Raw genomic sequence first — 14,793 nt, forward strand, 5'->3', positions numbered from 1 at the left:
TTCTCAAAGTCTCTGAATAATTACATTCAGCGTCCCTACCTTGTCTGCTAGGAGTTCTAACATTCGATTAACATTTTCTTGCAAGAATTCTGTCATTTTTTAAACCTAACCACACAATTCTACATTTTGGAGTGAAGGTAAGCCCAAAGTAAAGGTTTCCCTTATTACTTTTTATGGCTTGATAGAGAAAATAATGAGGAAGGTAAGTTATGACTTTTCCACATATCCTGTTTTACCAGGCCAAGAGTTAGATGATGAGGATACTCGGAAGACGAAGAAAGTAGACAAAAGGTCAGGGAAGCTATTTAATTTGGTTGACATATATGGAGGAAACAGTATTGATATGACAGATACGTTTTGTTTGAAAAAGCATTTTGTGCCTACTGAAGTATAGACACAATATATCCTGAGCAGCGAGTGGGCATGAATCCAAGCGGGTGTAAGAAATACAGCAATGCTAGGGAAGATTCAGAAAAGAAAGAGTTGAGTTATTTTAGTGAAATGATAGCTCAAGTTAGAGAAGTGCATGCTGAGAGAAACGTTGACGTTAAAGAGTAAGGACTGGCCACATTTAAATTTCCTCTAAGGATCTTTTCTAAGAGAGGAGAAAGAAATGTTACAGTGGAAGTGAGTGTAGTAGGTGATGGGAAAGGGAAAGGGGGAAGATTGAATACTGAAAACAGGAATGAAGGAAAGGGTGACATGTCAGCTTTATTTTTACATCTATTGTGTGTCAAAGCGATGGTCTTTCTTTTTTTAGCTAGTCAGGTCTAAACTGTAATAAAATGAAGTCAGCGTGAGATGAACTGAATAATACTCAATTTCATGGAAAAACTTATCTGTAGTTGGCAGTCGTCTCTTTACTTTTGGATTTAATTACTTTTCATCATTTTCTGTATCAGTTCTTTTGAGAGTAGTTGGCTAGTGCTGCAGATGAATACATGCCTATTGGTGGTTTGGTATAATTTGTCTTACATTGCATCTTCACTGGCAGTGTTAGCCTGATGATTCGTTTCTAGTTTAGCAAAATGAGAATTAGTTTAATAAGATGTTGAGATGGTGATCAGTTTTCCAGGGGTTTGGTTCTGCTCAAGAGCTGGCATCCAATATGCCAAAAAGGCAATAAGCAGGGTGGATCAACTGCCTTAAGATGGGTATGCAATGTTCAAACCAAAGGATGGCATAGTGAGAGACAAATCGTTGCTCCAACAGAATGGAAGAAGTTGCTGGAAGATGACTTCGCTGGCAGGCAAGGAAGGAAATCAAGAAGTCAATTTTTACCACCATCACTAAACCCTTCCCAGAGTACCGAAGCAGGCTCATACCCAGGGGAGTAGGGGAGTAGTACAGCAGGAGGAGGAGAAGTAGAAGGAGGGAGACAAAGACAGGGAGAGGGAATTAGCCGAGGCTGGGGAGACAGAGAGTCACAAGAGAAGAAAGGAATTCTTGTGAACTACAGTGGTTTGTAGGACTCAAAAGTAAGCAGGTGGAATTAACCTCATAAAAAATAATGCTCTGCCTGCCTCGCTAGGGGTAGGCACCCAACACGTCACACGTCCTGTTTTGCTCCCTCACTTGTGTCAGCTCAGATTATTTCCTGCCTGTCCACTGCTAGCCTTTTGTGGCTGAATATCAGATCTTGACTGAGCATCTGAGCATGTGCTGGCCTCTATGGATGAGGAAGCCACAATGAATCAGACATAACTTTTCTTCTCAAATTCATTTATCTTAAAAAGCATTTATTGTAGAGAGTATACTATGTGCCATATACATTAGTAGGTGCTAGTATAGAAAATACCAAGAGGCTGAATACTGTGGCTCACGCCTATAATCCCAACACTTTGGGAGGCCCAGGCAGGAGGACTGCTTGATCCCAGGAGTTTGAGACCAGCCTGGGCAACAAAATGAGACCCCATCTCTGAAAAATGAAAAAATAGAAAATAATGTTATCTATTTGTATAACCTAGTAATGAACATAGGGTCATTTGTAATTTTTTGCATTTACAGTGTTCCTATGGATATTCTCTTCATAAGCACCTCCTAGAAGACACATCAAGAGGTCTGTCAGCTATGAACTATAGCAACATGCATCAACATAAATGAATCTTAGGATATAATGTTAAGCCAAAAAAAAAAAACCCAAAACAAATTGCAAAATCATAAATGCAGTATGATTCCATCTGTAAGTAGCCAAAAGTATGTGAAGCTAAACATACGATATGTTGTTTAGTGCCCCCTTATCCATGGGGGATACATTCCAGTACCCCAGAGGGTGCCTGACACCATGGATAGTACTGAACCTCATGTATACAGTTTTTTCTTATGTATACATACTTACAATAAAGTTTAATTTATAACTTAGGCACAGTAGATCAACAACAATAATACTAAAATAGAACAATTATAACAATATACTGTACTATCTATACTCAGGTATCAGGTAAATCTATTTGGATGTAGGAAAGTTTCTTGAAGGAGGTGACATTTAAGCTGGATCCTAAAGGATGAATAAAATTATGAGCGATAGCAGTAGTGAAAAAGATATTTTTAAAAGAGGAAACTATGAATAAAGATATAAAAGCTATGACCTGGCAATCATATGCCAAAAAAAAAGAAAAGACATAAAACCACATGGGCAGCCAGGCGCGGTGGCTCATGCCGGTAATCCCAGCACTCTGGGACGCCAAGGCGGGAGATCGAGACCATCCTGGCTAATGCGGTGAAACCCCGTCTCTACTAAAAAATACAAAAAAAATTAGCCAGGTATGGTGGCGGGCACCTGTAGTCCCAGCTACTCAGGAGGCTGAGGCAGGAGAATGGCGTGAACCCGGGAGGCGGAACTTGCAGTGAGCCGAGATCGCGCCACTGCACTCCAGCCTGGGCGACAGAGCGAGACTCAAACAAAAACAAAAACAAAACACCACATGGGCCCACAACGTGACTTGGGAATGACAGAGAAGCCAGGATAACTGAGATACGTGTTGGGTGCAGGGAAACACAAGATGGGAGTAGATTATAGGGGGCGTTTGATGTCACACGGGAGAATTTTGTCTTTATTCTGCAACTACTGGGTAGATCTCCTGTTTCTCTTTTGTAAAATCAAATCTGTTTTTAAAAAAGATTTATCTGATGACAATTTAAAGAATGGTTTGGAAAAAGACAGGGACCAGAGAGATTGACTTGGAAAGTTGCAAGTAAGAGATATTGAATATAGGAGACAAATACCTGCAGCGGACACGGGAAGAAAGGGCTGAATGTGAGAGTGACACAGAGATATGATTTGATTAGCATATGAATTTGGAATAAACTACCACTGTTTTTAAATTTAATTTGCCACAGTCTTGCTGTGTCACCAAGGCTGGACAGTGGCTGCAGTGGTGCTATATTGGCTCACTGCAACCCCTGCTTCCTGGGGGCTCAAGCGAGCCTGCCACCTCAGCTTCCCGAGTAGCTGTGACTGCTGGTGCATGCCACCATGCTCGGCTAATGTTTTAGCATTTTCTGTAGAGACAGGGTTTCACCATGTTGCCCAGGCTGGTCTCAAACATCTAGGCTCAAGTAATCTGCCCGCCTCAGTCTCCCAAAGTGCTAAGATTACAGGTGTGTGAGCCACCACACCTGGCCTACCAGTTTCTTTATCGTCCCCTTTTCTTCCTTTTTTTCCTTGGCCTGTTCCTTACTGCCTCCTCTGGCTCATCTTGATCTGCAATTTTATTGGTATAATTGCCATATTGACTCAGGAAACTAGCTACCAACTACATTTTAACTAGCATCTTTAAAATGCTTGTCTGAGAAAGAGTAACAATGTTTACTACAAGCATTTATACCAGGGCAAATGGTATAAGGACTAAGGAGAAATACACTTTTCCTAATTACAGTGTTGACCCCTTAGGACGCTGAGCATTTGTAATTTAATTACATCAGTGAGTTAGTGTGTAAAAGTACCTGATACACTTCATGTTAGTTTCATTTTGCTTCCAAGTATTACTTTCACTTTCTTCTTTAATTTTTTGAAGTAAAGAGGATTATCAGATTTAAACAAAGTTACACAAAATCCTTTTTAAAATTAAAATAATCATTGTTGAAAATCTTGCTGAAGTTCTGTTGTGTTTCTGTAGGTACAATGAACTAAACACCTTTTAATCTTATTCAGCGTTGAACATGCAGGCTTCATTTGTGAAAAGTCCTGTGTTTGAAGAACCAGGCACAAGAGTAATCACAGAACATACTTTTGAAAGTGCATGTGGGGTTTTTGTTGTTGCTGCTGTTTATTTTTAAAAACTGAACTCTACTTGGCAAGGACGGTGGCTCATGCCTGTGATCCCGGCACTTTGGGAGGACAAGGCTGGTGTATCATGAGGTCAGGAGTTCAAGATCAGCCTGGCCAAGATGGTGAAATCCTGTCTGTACTAAAATTACAAAAAATTAGCCAGACGTGGTGTCAGGCGCCTATAATCCCAGCTACTCAGGATGCTGAGGCAGAGAATTGCTTGAACCCAGGAGGCGGAGCTTGCAGTGAGCCGAGATCACACCACTGCACTCCAGCCTGGGTGACAGAGCGAGACTCTGTCTCAAAAACAAAACAAACTGAACCCTACTTTTAAGCCAGTTTACTTTATGTTTGCTTTTTCTCACTTTTTATTTTCTTCAGAGTTACATCCTAAAAAATGTTTTTAGTTAATTAAAAGATTTTGGTCTAGTTGGAGTTGATATATTAATGTGCAGTGAAGTTTCCCAATGTAGCAAATTTACACTATGGAAGAAGAAGAAGAAAAGGTAATCTTGCTTTGTTTCTTTCTCCAGATATACTGATAATATATATTGTGACCAAAGAGATCTAACTAGCTTCAATTCCTCTTTGGGGAAATAACACTTTACCCAAAGGTGTTTATTTTTATCACTTTCTGGGATGTTTTGGGGATTTCATGATCACATGCCGACCAAATTCCTTTTAGATTCTTAGAGCCTCCTGCTCAGCCTCTAATTGCCACCTACTCTGTCTGATAATTACCTTTCTGTTTGGAATCTAGTATTTTATGAAAACTAAATATACTTGGTCTTCACCTTGATATAGCATCTAGATACAGACTATCCCCTGCACAAGGAAACCTCACTGGGTAGAGGCTTTTGCGGAGACACAACCCTGTATGCACTTGAGGGCATGTGGGGAGTTCAGGCTCATCATTTTAGTATGTGTTTTCACAGCGTTCTGCTCGAGTGCGTAGCCAAGGCTGTATCTCCTTTTAGCTTAGTAAAAACCTGATCTGTCTCCATTACACTATAAAACCTATTATGTTGACTTTTAGCGTTTTTGCACAGAATGCGAGACCTGCTAAGAGTAGGGTACGTGCCATTAACAGGAGCATTTGGGGAGCTAGTATCACAATCTTCTCAAGTTAGGTGAGAACAGTGGTAACAGTGATGCCCATCAACCAGTACTCTCAGCCTTTACCCAGAGGCCTCTTCATTCATTTGCTTCTGAGGATCGGCTTTCTGATTGATTCTAGTTAGGTTGACAATGGACTGAACTATCATCAAGCAGCCATAAAAATGTCATTTTTTTTTTCTATGCTTGTCATTCTTTTTCTTTATTACAATCGGTAATTCTCATATTTCTTTTTCCTCCTGGTCTTTGTAACTTTTTTGTCATCAACTCATCTGTTCCCTTAATCCTTTTCTTTTCATGCCTTGTTTCCTGGTGTTTGATTTTGCTTCATTTCCCAAAGTGATCCTTACGTTTCAGCTTTTTAGTCGTTTATTGATAATGCTTTGGTTAATTTTTTCCCCTTCAAACAAGTTTTACAGTAATAATCTCCCTCACACCCAGCTTTATCATGGTATAATTGATAGATACTCATCCTTATTTACAGGTATTTCTGTTTCATTTTCTTTGACACTAACATTTCTTTTCCTGTCATTGATAACATTTTTTTTCCAGAAACGGCAGATGAATTCTAATTTAAATCATTTTGCTATTCATTGTCTTTGAATTCAAAGTTGGAAACCTCACATATGCAAATTCAGTTGTTTGCTGTAATTATCAAACCCTGATTCCTTTAGTGAATATACGCTGTTTTGCATTTAGATGTAGGGGGGAAATGAGAGCATTTGTGCAAAATAAAGCTAGAGGGAAAGAAAGGATCATGTGGAATTTTATTTTTTATTAGAAATAACTAATTAAATCTGTATATAACTCAAGAAAAGGAGAACTTGACCTTTTGTTTGTAATAATGAAGAGTAGGGTGACTGGTTGAATCTCACACATGAGAAAGTTGAGACGTTTCTTCTTGGTGGAAGTGATTACTAAGCAGTGATTATGAAAAAGGACAACACAGGGGAAAAGTGGAGAGTTCTCCTGGTCAGATCACAAGCAGCACAGTCAGACTCGTAGGAGGTAGGAATTGACTATATCATGACAATTGTTTTTTTTTTTTTTTTGAGACAGAGTCTCGCTCTGTCGCCCAGGCTGGAGTGCAGTGGCGCGGTCTCAACTCACTGCAAGCTCTGCCTCCCGGGTTCACGCCATTCTCCTGCCTCAGCCTCCCAAGTATCTGGGACTACAGGCGCCCGCCACCATACCCGGCTAATTTTTGTATTTTTAGTAGAGACGGGGTTTCACCGTGTTAGCCAGGATGGTCTCGATCTCCTGACCTCGTGATCCACCCGCCTCGGCCTCCCAAAATGCTGGGATAACAGGCGTGAGCCACGACGAGTATTTTCAAAAGAGATCTGACGTGTATTGTGCATTGCGGTAAAGCAGCCATGGAGTGGGTAATTCACCCCCGCATCTTTCTGTAACCAAGGAAGGCAACAGGCTGTCGGCTGCCATGGACTCGGCTGGTATTTTAGATTATCCACCCCCTGGTTTGCAGGTAATAAGAGTGATGCAGAAACAATGTGCCTCCTTGTTTTTCTTCAGTTCTTGTGTAGTTTCTCTAAATGCCATTGTGTATCCTTCATCACTTACCTTATATGTCCTGTGATCTTGAGAGCCGGTGCTCTCAATAACAAATAGCCAACTAATATGCCAGAGTGTTCAATCCCTAGCTCAAAGACTTGTCAGGCTAATGATGAATGACTGTGAAATCCATCCCCAGTTTCCCTACCTACATTATCTGCATAAGTGTTTTTACTCTGTTATTGAGAGAGAGCGGTGTGATAGGTGAAAAAGAAATGTGAATTTAGGTTTGCAAATAACTAATTTAAACTCTGTGCCAAGGGAAATGGCACTGCTTAACTGAGCATGGATAGAAAATACTGGGAACATATGTGCACAAAGTCACCTCCAGAGTATAGCCACGTTTGGCAAGACCACTGACTTGGCATAAGCAGTGTAACTTTACATCAGAGGCGTATTTTGGATTTTGAGTGACTTATGATAGCATATTCTATGACGACTGACTCGGAATGGTGAAAGCAAAGAACCATGACGCTGAAAGTGGTGGTGAATCCTTCTGGGCAATGTTAAGAGTCAAGAAGGCCAGAGCAAGCCAATCTGTGTAGTGACCGAGGCTCCAAGAACAGGGGGTGGTCAGACGTTCAGGGCCTAGTGTGGCTGTGGTGACACCAACAGCCTGTACTCAGATCCTGCTGTTACAGAAAAAAATACTCAGTCCTGTTTGTTAAAGCACAGGACCATGGCGACAGGTACAGGGACCACTGCAGCCAGGTCTCGCACTGGGGGAGAAAGATTAGGCTCAGCTCCAAATACACTGCGGGCACGTGGGAATTGGTAGCCAGGGGGCAGTGTGGGGGTCGGTAGATGGAAAATTACCAAGAGGAAATATCCAGGTAAGGGGGATTCTGGCTAACCTCACCTAACAGGATTAGGTCAGGCTTCTTTTACTAATTAATAAAAATGTTTTAAATTTCTTTTTCTTTGGAATCTGTTGCTGGAGAATTAATGTATTTCTTAGTCATATGTCCTTGCTTTTGTCATGTTTCTTGTGTCCTTAAATTGATGTCTGCACTCCTGGTCTAACAATTGCTTCTTACATTTATTTATTATCCATTTTTAAATTGTTTTATTTATTTTTCACTTTCTCTTCCACAGACAGTGACTTGTGCTCCTTCCAGTTTTTTAAATTTGCATTCACAGGGGAGGATTTTTCCTGAAGATAGGTCTATAGTGGTGTTTGGGTTGGGCACTGTGTTTTTTCATTTGTTGTTGCTTGGTTGGTTGGGGGGGGTGGGGGGGGGTGGGTTTCTTTTTTTTGGAGACAGGGTCTCACTCTGTTGCCCAGGCTGGAGTCCAGTGGTACAATCTTGGCTCACTGCAACCTGTGCCTCCCAGGTTCAAGAGATTCTTCCACCTCAGCCTCTCAAGTATCTGGGACTACAGGTGTGTGCCACCACGCCTGGCTAATTTTTGTATTTTTAGTGAAGACAGGGTTTCACCATGTTGGCCAGGCTGGTCTTGAACTCCTGACCTCAAGTGATCCACCGCCTTGGCCTCCCGAAGTGCTGGGATTACAGGCATGAGCCACCGCATCCGGCCTGGGTTGGGTACTTTGGCTTTGGTTCTGGGTGCGCACGGTAGTGTAGTCTCCATATGATTTTTTTTCTTTTTCTTTTTTGGCTGTATCGGCATCCGTGGTGTCTATAATTTCCTCAGTGGCTCTGGGTGGTGTGGTTGTGAGCAGAAGCTGCAGTGAAATTTTGCTGGGGACAGGGACCCCGGGCGCACCAGTCCTTGGGCCCCCCGGTGGCGGTGGTGGGCTAAATGTGCCTGTCCTTGGCCTCAAGGCTGTGTACACTGGCATCCACATTAGCAAGTCTAGGCATGTCAGTTCTTGGGCATCCAGTTGGCTTGCTTGGGTGCTGGTGGTAGGTGGCATCAGTGTGCTGGGTGGGAGGGTCCTTGGGCGTCTGGGCAATGGGCGTGGCATAGGCAATGGCAGTAGCAATGGCAGGAGGATCCCCTGGCTCCCAAGTGGCCAGTGTTGGTGTTGGCTGCACCCGGCTGGGCAGTCCGGTCCTTAGGCCTGCAGTTGGCACATGCAATGGATGCTAGATGTGCTGGTAGCGGCAGGTCGGGCAGGCCCATCCTCAGGCTTGCAGAGGAACTGCTCAGCTGCCCACAGTGGTGGATGGACAGGGTAGGGCGATCCCCAGGCCTTTGCATGGCTTGCCTGGTCACTGGGGCTGGTGGAACTGGGCCAGGTGTCCTGAAGAGTGTGTGCTTTGGTCCTAGGTGGTGGCTGCAGGTGGGTTAACCTGTCCTAGGGTACTTGTATGTGCATGGTGGCCTTGCTGCTGGGGCCACAGGGTCACTGCTAGTGGCTTGTGCTTCAGCCCTGGCAGCAGCAGGAGCCCGCAGTGGCTGTGGTGGAGGATATCAATGGGGCTCCAGGAATGTGGACATTCAAGGGCTATTGGGGCCCAGGACAGGATGCTTCCTGGTGGAAGCTGGGCCCTCAAAATGGTGCTGTGCTGTAGCTGCTTAGGACTCGAGCAGTATGTGGGGCCCAGCACAAGCTCCCTCCCTGGAGCAGTGCCACAGCGTGGTCCCCGGGCAGCACTCTGTTAGTCTAAGGACCACAAGAGGCTCTCCTGTGGCTCGGATCACAGGAGTCCATGTGGGAATGTGGACGGCTGGGCATCTCTCACTTACTCTCTCCACACAGTGGGGAGCCTCTTCAGGGTCCCAGCCAAAGAGGCTGCCTTGCTTCCCTCTCCTTTCTTGCCTTAGGCGTCTCCTGTCACTTCCATGTTGAATTCCACTGTTCTCTGTTAGATGATCTATTCCAGTTGTGATTCCGTCCTGCTGTTTCGATTCTTCTTTGTGGAGGAAGCAAGTTCCAGATGCATCTTCTCAGTCACCTTGAGGCCCCTCTTACCTAACTGGATTCTTGGTGAAGACAGGCCAGGGTGATCAGACAGCACCCGAGGGTGGTGAAGGATGAGGAACATGAAGATTCTGAGTACCGAGGTTCTGGCGAAACCGGCTAGGCAGGGTTCTTTTGCTAAAACTGGATTTCGAGGAACAACACGGATGGACCTAGGAGATTCAGAGGCGTGAATCTCCTCTGAATTTGGCCAAGTAAAGAATCTCCTCTGAGTTTGGCCAAGTAAAGAATCTTTGTCACTAGTTACGTACACTGTGACTTACTTCCGGAAACCTAGAGGTATATGTAGTGATACTGTATTTCATTAATTCTGAGATATCTGATTTATAATACACAGGCTGACAGAGTTTAATTGGTAGTGTTTTTTCTTAGTTGTACGTAACATAATGGTGTGGACTGTTTATTGAGTGGGTCTTACAGTTGATCGAACTATGGTAATAATTATGATCTTGCTACCATTTACTAAGCTTCCTATATGCCCTGAGTCATTCCAAGGCCCACATGTATTTTCTCATTTAATCGTCACAATCCCTCCATTTTATAGCTTTCTGGTAAATTCTGGTAATTTATTTCTGGGCTCTTCCTAATAAAATCTCATTAGCCAATGGTTTAGAAATGCAGGCACATTTAACACATTTTACCCCACATAAAGCAACTGAATCCCTGATGTTTTAAAATACGGTGACATGGGGTAGCAGAAGGCATTCACAAAACAGGAAACAATTGGGTTCGTTTTGGGGGGATATGAAGGAGGACCAGGGTAGGACGGAAGCTTACTTTTCTATTCTGTCTCTGGTTGTGCTGTGTATGAATTCCTGCAAATACTGTGACATTCACATGACAGAGTGCCAAGGCTTCATTTTCTGTTTCTTCCTTTAGCTACTTGCTCTTTTGTAGCCGATTTATCTTTGCAGCCTGCCTTAGGAGAGAATATCTCTCTCTCTCTGTGGCATTAATTTGGGAATGGCGGCTGGCTGTAGTTAGACAATGGGAGAGTGGAAAATTCAAAGGCCATCCATTTTAGTTGACGCTTCCCAGCTGGTCTTCAGTAATCCCCAGCAATTCTTCCTGTGGACGATCTGAGAGTACGTGGAGGCCAGTCCGCCTCCCAGGGCCACGGAAGAGCAGCAGACTCATTTGTTTCTAAATTGATCTGGCAGATTCGACGCTGCCCCGCATTATTGCAACTTATGTTTTGACAGAGTGACTTACAAAGAAATATGGCCAATAGTCAGGAAAGTAATCTTTGGCTGAGGAAGGCTAAAATTTGTCAAAATTAGAGAGAAATGGGGAGTTTTTTACATTTTTGTTTTACTTGGGCGGTGAAATAATAGCAACATGATTAAAAGGGACAATTTTTCCTCTTTTCTTCCTAGTGCCTGGCGCTGTGCTTGGTACATAATAGACCCTTAATGAATGAACAAATCTATCCTTCTGATGGGTCTAGTGTACAACACTGTGTTTCAGACCCGACCTTTAGCTTAACCCCCTCCCCCCTCTGCCTGTACGTACTTCCTTCATAACTGAGTTTTCTGCGAAGGTTATTTTGACCAAATTTCCTTGATGCGTGAGAACATCGGACCCTGTAGCCTCAGAAGCGTCTGTTGAGTTCTCTTACCTTTCTTTCACGAAGATACTGTACTCATAGCTTCTTTGTGAGGGGATTGGAGAGCTGGAAGAGGTGAGGTGAAGTGCTTCGAGACGTGAGTGGCGTGGGAACGTCAGATGTTCCTCTCATGGACAACATATTTGGGATTTAGTGTAAAGACCTGTTTGATAGAAAACAATGTGTTGAGTGGTGGGATTTTTCAGGTGGCCTCCACATGCGGTGGAGGAAGGGGGTGGAGGAGAGCTTTGAGGACAAGTAGGTTTGGAACAACTCTGAGACCATCTCTCCTTTCCTGTTCGGATTCTTTGTCACTTGTATTCAGCTCTTCCTGTATCTCCTTTCTGGCTCTTCAGAGAAAAAACCTAAATTGTGGTATTTTAGGCAGTACTATCTTTAATATTGCTGTGCTGTTTCCTTTTTTAAATTTAACTGCGGGGGTGCATGTACAGGATGTTCAGGTTTGTTACGTATGTAAACATGTGCCATAGTGGTTTGCTGCAGCTATCACCCCATCACCTAGGTATTAATCTAATCCCAGCGTGCATTAGCTATTTATGCTGATGTTCTTCCGCCCCTCAATCCCCGGACAGGCCCCAGTGTATGTTGTTCCCCTCCCTGTGTCCATGCGTTCTCAATGTTCAGCTCCCACTTATAAGTGAGAACATGTGGTGTTTGGGTTTCTGTTCCTGCATTAGTTTGCTGAGGATATTGACTTCCAGTTCCATCTATGTCCCTGCAAAGAACATGATCGTGTTCCTTTTTATGACTGTGTAGTATTCCATGGTGTATATGTACCATGATTTTTTTATCCAGTCTATTATTGATGGACATTTAATTCCTTGTCTTTGCTATTGTGAATAGTGCTGCAAAGAAAATAGACATGCATGTATCTTTGTAGTAGAATAACTTATATTCCTTTGGGTATATAACCAGTAATGAGATTGCTGGGTCAAATGGTATTTCTGCTTCTAGGCCTTTGAGGAATTGCCACACTCTTGCACAATGATTGAACAAATTGACATTCTCAGCAACCATGTAAAAGCATCCCTATTTCTTTGCAGCCTTGCCAGCATCTGTTGTTTCTTGACTTTTTAATCACCATTCTGAGTGGGTGAGATTCTCATTGTGGCTTTGATTTGCATTTCTCTGATCAGTGATGTTGAGCTTTTTTTCATGTTTGTTGGCAGCATAAATGTCTTCTTTTGAGAAGTGTCTGTTCATGTCCTTTGCCCATTTTTTTAATGGGGCTGTTTGTTTTATTCTTGTAAATTTGTTTAAGTTCCTTGTAGACTCTGGACATTAGACCATTGTTAGATGGATAGATTGCAAACATTTTCTTCCATTCTGTAGGCTGTTTGCTCTGATGACAGTTTCTTTTGCTGTGCGAAAGCTCTTTAATTAGATCCCATGTGTCCATTTTTGCTTTTGTTGCAATTGCTTTTGATGTTTTCTTCATGAAATCTTTGCCTATGCCTATGTCCTGAATGGTATTGCCGAGATTTTTTTCTGGAGTTTTTTATAGTTTTGTGTTTTATATTTATGTCTTTAATCCATCTTGAGTTAATTTTTGTATAATGTGTAAGGAAGGGGTCCAGTTTCAGTTTTCTGCATATGGCTAGCCAGTTCCCCCAGTACCATTTTTTAAATAAGGAATCCTTTCTCCATTGCTTTTGTCAGGTTTATCGAAGATCAGATGGTGGTAGATGTGCAGTCTTATTTCTGAGTTCTCTATTCTGTTCCATTAGTCTATCTGTCTGTTTTTGTACCAGTACCATGCTGTTTTAGTTACAGTAGCCTTGTAGTGTAGTTTTAAGTTTGGTAGCATGATGCCTCCAGCTTTGTTCTTTTTGCTTAGGATTGTCTTGGCTCTACAGGCTCTCTTTTGGTTCCATATGGATTTTAAAATAGTTTTTTCTAATTCTGTGAATAATGTCAATGGTAGTTTAATGGGAATAGCATTGAATCTATAAATTACTTTGGGCAGTATGGCTATTTTCATAATAAAGATTTCTCCTATCTATGAGCATGGAATATTTTTCCATTTATTTGTGTCCTCTGATTTTCTTGAGCGGAGGTTTATCGTTCTCCTTGAAGAGATTCTTTATTTTCCTTGTTAGCTGTATTCCTAGGTATTTTATTCTCTTTGTAGCAATTATGAATAGGAGTTTATTCATGATTTGGCTCTCTGCATGTCTGTTGGTGTATAGGAATGCTTGTGATTTTTGCACATTGATTTTTTTTTTAATCCCGAGAGTTTGCTGAGGTTGCTCATCAGCTTAAGAAGCTTTTGGGCTTAGACGATGGGGTTTTCTAGATACAGGATCATGTTATCTGCAAACAAAGACAATTTGACTTCCTCTCTTCCTATTTGAGTACCCTTTATTTCTTTCTCTTGCCTGATTGCCCTGGTCAGAACTTCCAATACTGTGTTGAATAGGAGTGGTGAGAGAGGGCATCCTTGTCTTGTGCCGGTTTTCAAGAGGAATGCTTCCAGCTTTTGCCCATTCAGTATGACATTGGCTGGGTGGGTTTGTCATATATGGCTCTTAATACTTTTGAGTTATGTTCCTTCAATACCTAGTTTATTGAGGGTTTTTACAATGAGGGGGTGTTGAATTTTCTCAAAGGCGTTGTCAGCATCTATTGAGATAATCATGTGGTTTTTGTCACTGGTTCTATTTATGTGATGAATTACATTTACCGATTTGCAAATATTGAACCAGCTTTGCATCCCTGGGATGGAGCCTACTTGATCATGGTGGGTAAGTTTTTTGATGTGCTGCTGGATTTGGTTTGCCAGTATTTTATTGAGGATTTTCACACTGATGTTCATCAGGAGTATTGGCCTGAAGTTTTCTTTTTTTGTTGTACCTCTGCCAGGTTTTGGTGTCAGGATGACGCTGGCCTCATAAAATAAGTTAGCGAGGAGTCCCTCTTTTTCAATTGTTTGGAATAGTTTCAGAAGAAATGGTACCACTTCGTCTTTGTACCTCTTGTAGAATTCAGCTGTCAATATGTCTGGTCCTAGGCTGCTTTTGGTTGGTAGGCTATTACTGCCTCAATTTTGGAACTTGTTACTGATCTATTCAGATTCTACTTCTTCCTGCTTTAGTCTTGGGAGGATGTATGTGTCCAGGAATTTATCCATTTATTCTAGATTTTCTAGTTTATGTGCATAGAGGTGTTTATAGTACTCTCTGATGGTTGGTTGTATATCTGTGGGGTCAGTGGTGATATCCCCTTTATCATTTTTCATTGTGTCAGTTTGATTCCTCTCCCTTTTTAAGTCTAGCTAGTGGCCTATTTTATTTTTTCAAAAAAAAAAAAAACTCAGCC

At 42.3% G+C, this 14,793-nt stretch overlaps 1 protein-coding gene across 14 annotated transcripts in view; it reads left to right on the forward strand.

The window, feature by feature from the left end:
• The window catches only part of SMYD3 (SET and MYND domain containing 3), a 757,166-nt gene that overhangs the window by 548,021 nt on the left and 194,352 nt on the right, over nucleotides 1-14,793 (forward strand). The window contains exon 1 of one of the 14 annotated variants that reach the window (XM_054661017.2): nucleotides 4,607-4,776. The exons of the other annotated variants lie outside the window; for them this stretch is intronic. Within the exon in view, the coding sequence (XP_054516992.1) occupies nucleotides 4,756-4,776 (21 nt within the window). The 5' untranslated portion in view covers nucleotides 4,607-4,755. Of the gene's footprint in view, nucleotides 1-4,606; nucleotides 4,777-14,793 lie in introns of those variants that run through there. 14 annotated transcript variants of the gene reach the window in all.

Source organism: Pan troglodytes, chromosome 1 (assembly GCF_028858775.2).
Source record: "Pan troglodytes isolate AG18354 chromosome 1, NHGRI_mPanTro3-v2.0_pri, whole genome shotgun sequence".
NCBI classification, from domain to species: domain Eukaryota; kingdom Metazoa; phylum Chordata; class Mammalia; order Primates; family Hominidae; genus Pan; species Pan troglodytes.